Here is a 7,004-nt window from a genome sequence, read left to right on the forward strand (position 1 = left end):
TCAGCATATATTTTTATTTATATATATGTCACTCTAAAAACTTATTATTTTAACTTCTGGTTTTCTGTTTAAAGACTAATCAGAACAAGATCACAGACTTTGAAATTTGTATAACATTAAACATCAAATTTTAGCACTGCAGTGAATAATATTGATTAGTTTTACACCGTTTTTAAAGCTTCTCCTAGTTTTTTCTCCTTTGTTTTTCTTTTTCCTCCTAATTCTCTGGCGCCTCACACACACCGTTTATCTCACACACCCACTTGTCTCAGCTCACACCCACTCTTATCACCGCCACACACACGCTTATCTCACACGCCTGTCCCACACACAAAACTTCTCTCACACACACACAAAACTTCTCTCACACACACAGAACTTCTCCAACACACACAGAACTTCTCCAACACACGCAGCTCACGAGCTCCAGTGCTGTTCACAGCCTCTCCGCTGCAAACTATGACGTCAACACATGCCTTTGCCAAAAACTCATGAAATTTACCAATCCCCGAGGATTTAACCAAATTACTGGCAAGCTTATCTGTCACAACTTCAGCGCTTTTTCTCAGATCCCAGTCGTTGCCCGGCTTCACCGAGACACCCAACTGGATCTCAATGTCGACCTTTTTCACTTGTCCTCCCTGGACTTTTGTCAGCTGTCAAAATCTATTCCAATTCTCACTGCCCCACCTTTAATTTGTCACTTAAACTTTGTCCGTCATCAAAATGACTCAGCTGACTTCACACATGTGTGAATGTTTATCACCGCTGTTCTGGACAAACGCCTCTTCTTGTTATTATAACTTCTAATTTATGAGAAGGGCATGTTTTTTCTCTCAGACCAGTTCACAACCCACGGAATAAATCCAAAATTGAACAAAAACTGTTCTTACCTACAGGCCCAGAAGTCAAAATTCCGTGGACTGCGAAGCGATCCGAAGAGCACGCCTCTACTCCCCCTACGAGGTCGCCAAAATGTGGTTCTTTTTCCTTATCAAACACAAGAGAGAGACAAGTTTTGTCCAAACACAGCGTGGGGCGTTTATTTACACAACTCATCCATACATCACCAACACTTCATGGGGACAGCGTCCAGCTTCGATCTAAACACCTCGGCTGGAAATCCTTCTGCAAAAGCCCTCTCTCCTACACCACGCAGCATCAGTTATACCAGGGGTGGGCAATTAATTTTTACAAGGGGCCACATGACAAAACCCGAGTTGCATCGGAGGGCCACATTAACGACATCTTGAACCCAAGTTGGCTTAACTTTCTTAAATAGTAAAATTCACTAAATTATATATCACAAATAGCTGGTACTGGTAATCAGAAGAATACAACTAAAATAAAATAATGCAAATATTTACATTGGGCTATGCTATGTGAAACTGTGGCGCATATTCCAAATAAAACAAAAACAACCGCAACCACCGAATCAATGTCATTTTATTTTAACATGTTTAACTCAACAAACAAGAAGTTTATAGAAATGCAACAATACAATGACTTGTGTTATGTTTTCTTCAGTGAGAAATAAGTGAGTTTTTCAGTGAGAATAATCCAGCCTGTTTTGGTTTTGAACAAGGGCATTGAAATCTGGCTGAATGGCTGAGGTGGCTATGCGAAGAACAGCTGAGAGGTGGTCATCAGTGACAGAGGACCTGTGTTTGGATTTGTTGAACTTCATCACCGAGAATGTCTGTTCACAAACATAGGTAGATCCAAAGAGAACTAGCATCCTCTGAGCATGATTCCTCAGGTGTGGAAAGTTCTCTTCTTTGAGGGAGGAATAAAAGTCCAGCAGTGAGACTGACCTGAAGTGCTCTGCCAGAAGTGTGTCAGACTGCAGGTCGATGAGTTCCATCTGAACATCACTTGAAGCATTATCCACACTGCAGGTGAAGGGAGAAGAAACCATGTTCATTTCATTTTCAAGAGCTTTGAAATCTTGAAATCGCCTTGAAAACTCTGCATGCAGTACTTCTAACTTGGCTGAGTACTTGTGGAGGTGATTGGCATTTGGAATAGCCTCCTTTAGTGTTGGCAAGTGGGTCAGAAAGTTGTCCTTCACTTGGCTTGAGATAAACTGCAACTTCCTCATGAAAGCCTTTACTGCACTGTACATCTCATGCACAAAAAGTCCCCTGCACTGCAGTTTGACATTTAGTTGGTTCATTAGTGCAGTCACATCCACAGCAAATCCGAGGTCTGCCACCCAATCTTCATCTGAAAGCTCTGGGACGGCATGTCCTTTCTTCACACAAAAATCCTGAATCTGTTCTCTCAGATCCCAGACACTTTTCAGTACCTTGCTTAGGCTGAGCCACCTGACAGAGCAGTGGTAGCTGATGTCACCATGTTCCATCTCATTTTCCTCCAAAAGAGCAATAAACTGTCTGTGATTTAATGCTCTTGCTCTGATGAAGTTAACAGTTTTAGTTACAACATCAACAACGTGGTCCATCTTTAACACTGTCTTACACAACACTTCCTGATGTATAATACAATGCAAAAATGTCAATTTCTGCACAGGATTAATTTCTGTTACTTTATCCTGCATTCTCTTTAAAAGTCCTACATTTTTTCCAGTCAGATTTGGACAACCATCTGTTGTTACACCTGCCAGATTGTCCCATTTCAGTCCTAATTTTTCCAAACATGCATTTACCTCTATGAATAAGTCATTGCCGGTTGTTGTTCCTTTCATTGACTGCATGGCAGCCAGCTCCTCCGTGACTTGAAAGTCTGTAGTTATTCCACGTAAAAAGATGAGAAGCTGGGCGGTATCACGCACATCACAGCTCTCATCCAAAGCCAGAGAAAAAAATTCAAAGTCAGCAGCTCTGTTCTTCAGCTGAAGCTCCAAGTTCTCAGCGATGTCCTCAACCCGCCTCGTCACAGTACGTCGGGAGAGTGAGACGTTCTCAAACGCGTCCTTTTTCTCTGGGCATATCAGTGTAACTGAGTCCAATAAGCACTCCTTAATAAACTCTCCATCAGAAAATGCCTTACTTTTCCTGGCGATTTTGTGAGATATTACATAACTTGTCCGAACGGCAGCCTCTCTGCTGGTGTGAAGTTTGGTGAAAAGTCCTTCTTGGGTTTGCAGTTTTGCTAGCAATGCATCAGACACCCCTGCGCGCTCTTTTTCAGACAGATTTCTGTATTTATCCTCATGTTTGGTCGTGTAGTGGCGATTCAAATTGTAATCTTTTAACACAGCGACCTGTGTACCACAGACCAAGCACACAGCTTTACCTTTAATTTCTGTGAACAAGTACTTGGCTGTCCATGTCCTGTTAAAAACGCGACACTCGCTATCAATTTTTCGCTTCTTAGCGTGTGCTTCCATCTTGAGGCTAACATCATTTATGGCTGTTCACCTTCACTCAAAGCCGTATATTTATGTCGATGCTCAAAGCTCGCGACACGCAGATACGTCAATGTGGAAGTAGCGTAGCGGTTTTCAGAATAAAAGCAGCACCGTCGTATTGCACTCACTACATATATTTACATAATCTAATCATTATTGAACTCACGCGGGCCTGAAAAGGATACACAAAGGGCCGGATGTGGCCCGCGGGCCGTGAAATGCCCAGGTCTGAGTTACACCCTTCAACTCCCACCTCCCTTTGATTAACTGATGGGCTGCTACTTCCACCTCCTAATATGGTCAAAAGTAGTTGAGACTTACATAAGCTGGACTGAACAACATGTTGTGGAGCACGTACTCAAAAGCTGGGCTTGATAAGCAACTTGCCAAATTGCACGTACACAGGACACTGCTTTTAGCTCCTACAATTGCTGTGCTGATCCAATCAGAACCTTCCTAGTCTGAAGTGTGGCAGAGTCTCTGTGGTGTTTATTTTATCTGTCAGCTTTGATTCGTCCAGAATCAAAAACATCCAGATTAATATAACAGTTCCAACGCCATCTTAAAGTCAGTTCTCAAGATCTCTTCTCAAGATACCATGAAGTTCACCGCATGTTAAGTGAAGTATGGACAGACCATCTATACTTCTCTTAAGCTGAGAACCATCAAGCTGGGAAAAATCAGATGTTTTTACCAACCAAGCAGCGGTTCCTTCAGAATAAAAGCTGAACTCGCTGACCCAAGCAGGGCCCCCTTTTGACGCTGTGAAACACCTGTCGCTTTTTACCTGGAGACGATCCAAAGACTGGTTTGTCATGCTGTCGACGCTGTACCATCGGCTCCAGTGCCAAGGACGGTCCGTGGACCTGGCATCCGGATCTGCACGGAGGTCTCACTGAGGGTATGTGGATGTGACACAAATGGCGTCTCATGTGTTTATGACTACGAGTCTCAAACTCTGATCAGTTAGGAGCAAAACATCATCTCCCACTCAGACTTTGCTTCTCTGGATACGAGGGTTCTGAATTTGACACTCATTCACCACACACCATTCACCTCACACTTCATTCAATCAGAACATCCATCATTAGAGAGTTATGGGCCATTCCCATCTGTACCGGGTCGGCCCGGGCCGGGTAGCCCCAGTCGGCCCCAGCCTGGCCCGGTTGATTCCACACATCCTTGCCTTAAGCCCATGTGGGCTGATTCTACCCACCAATCAGAGGCTTGCTCTAATGGAAGGTGTGAATTTGCTGTCAGCAGTGGGTGTGTTGTCCCTGGTCAGCCTGAAGCAGACCCCCTCGAGAAGAGGGCTGAGAATGAGCCTTGGTTGGCCCGGAAAAATACCAGGCCACCCAGATATGTAAACAACCTACGCTACCCGGCCCGGGCCGACCCGGTACAGATGGGAATGGCCCATTACTCTTGTTAAATTGTTTAAAATGATTTAGTAATACATTTCCTTAAACTCTTCTCTTGTCTCTCAGTTAATACAAAGTGTTAATTTAAAATCCTGGTAATAAAAAGATCCAATCTTCTGATTAAACAAACCAGTGTCCATAAGATGGATTTCATACTCGATATGAAATTTAATGTCTTATGGTCCTTAATTAAATGTAATTAACATCTATCATTACACCAGTATAGTAAAAGAAACTGAGAAAGTGTTTGAATACAACAGCTGATTTAGTTTGATCCACTTGTTTAATCAGATGAATTAAACTTTAATTAAACTTTTAAGTATTATACGGCACACTATAATTATGTGGTTTAAAGGGCAACATTGAAAATAAAGTAAATTTAATAACTGCAAATGAGGATAGAGGTAACTCTTTTCCAAATGTGCTCTTATTAACAATAAAGCTATAGAAACCGTACAGGTATGCAATGCACATTTGTTAGAGCAGTCCACCATAAATACTGATAGTATCAAACTAAATGTCATTTTGTTAAATTATATTTTCAGGTAAGAATTGGCGGCCCGTAAGCCTACTAATTTACTAACAAGACATAATGAGACATAACTGTTCTGTAATGAAAATAGATCGTTTTTACCAGTTTTATCCATTTTTTTATGTTTTCCCCCACCCTTGCATCATTCCTGTCCCACTGCCTCTCTGATCCTGTTGTGCAGGAAGTGACACCGTAGCTGTGACCATAGATATCATGTGTTAACTAGATCCCTCGTCCGCGCTGTTCGTCAATGGACCCTGACGTCCGTACGCGGCGGCCATCTTACTTCGGACAGCTGCCCTTCTCTAACACTGGTGTTTAGTGGTGCATGCACTATTTAAACAACTCTTAAGTGTAGCTCTTTTTTTTACAGTGCAAGTAAGCTCAAAATGCTGAGACAAAACAGAATACAGCGATAAAAACATGTGAAATAAAACATCAGTGGAATAAAAACAGACTCCTGCTCTGCTTGCAGCCAAACACTAAAATAGACATGATTTTTTTAATAGAACAACGGTTTGTGCCACACTCACATTCCATAAAATAGGAGCAGCAACAGGAATTGGAATTAAATGTTAAATTTATGACTATGTAAATATGATAAACAGGATTGGCATTAACCGCTATAAAAGGTTTCAGGCTGGCTTTAAAGGGGACCTATTTTTAAGCTGTAATAATTCTTTTTAAACATGTTTATGAAAGTCTTAGAACCAAATCTCTCACAAAAATTAATTTCCGTAGATCTGTTCTTGACACTTTCAGTACCTTCCAGAATGAGTGGTTTCAGGGACTTTAAGAAGTCCAGCAGTTGCTGGCCACACCCATCAATCCACTGATAGGCTGCCATGAGAAAAGGAGTTCAAATATGTGGAAGGGGCTTGGAGTCGAGCTGCTGCTCCTCCAGCTTTGACTGGAGAGGATGATTTTGTGGTAATTGTCCTTATTATGATGTCATAATAGGGGGACTTAAAATGGCTTTTTTAGGCACATCATTCCTAAAACCAAACCCTGACAAATGTTTGTAGTGTTCATAGAAGTAGACATCCATATGGCAACACAAAAAGTGAGTTTTGCGTGTATGTCCCCTTTAAGAATTTTTAATTGGCCCCACTGAGACCATTTTACTTCATCTGTCCGATCAGAACTAATCTTTATTTCTCCAAAGGGAGGCTGTTCAATGAGCTGTCTACTGGCTTCAAAAGATTTTAAGTTAACTATTATATAAATTTCCTTAAATAAATTTAAAGCTGAAACTCTCATTTGGCTCAGTGTGTAAGCAAACATATCAATAAAACATGCAACAAAACTTTTATTTTATTCATTTATTTATTTGTAGATTGTCATTAATATTACATATTTTTGAAAAACATTAATACGCTGTATATTACGATTGACATGCAAAAAAGGCACCAAATACTATGAAGATTTTTTAAATCTTTCATTACTTACACCACTGATTATAAATCACAGCTTTTAGCACTGCCTTTAAGTTTATAGAGTAGTAAAAAAAAAACTTCCTAAATAAATGTGTTCCAGGTGTGGCAAGGTGGAGAAACAAGGGCCCAGGCGGGATTTGATCCCCAGACACCCGGGTGAGAGTCATGCGCGCTAACCAGTCAGCCAAAGGGGCATCCCCTTGGCCAAGTAGCCAGGACGCATGATCAATCGGGACACTGTG

At 41.5% G+C, this 7,004-nt stretch overlaps 1 protein-coding gene across 1 annotated transcript; it reads right to left on the reverse strand.

The window, feature by feature from the left end:
- Positions 1-1,164: 1,164 nt before the first annotated feature.
- On the reverse strand, positions 1,165-4,477 carry LOC139063924 (general transcription factor II-I repeat domain-containing protein 2B-like). Its single transcript, XM_070547041.1, has one exon. It carries the CDS (start codon positions 3,350-3,352, stop codon positions 1,547-1,549), a length of 1,806 nt encoding a protein of 601 aa, XP_070403142.1. The 5' UTR covers positions 3,353-4,477; the 3' UTR covers positions 1,165-1,546.
- Positions 4,478-7,004: the final 2,527 nt, after the last annotated feature.

Source organism: Nothobranchius furzeri, chromosome 2, assembly GCF_043380555.1.
Source record: "Nothobranchius furzeri strain GRZ-AD chromosome 2, NfurGRZ-RIMD1, whole genome shotgun sequence".
In the NCBI taxonomy this organism is placed as follows: Eukaryota; Metazoa; Chordata; class Actinopteri; order Cyprinodontiformes; family Nothobranchiidae; genus Nothobranchius; species Nothobranchius furzeri.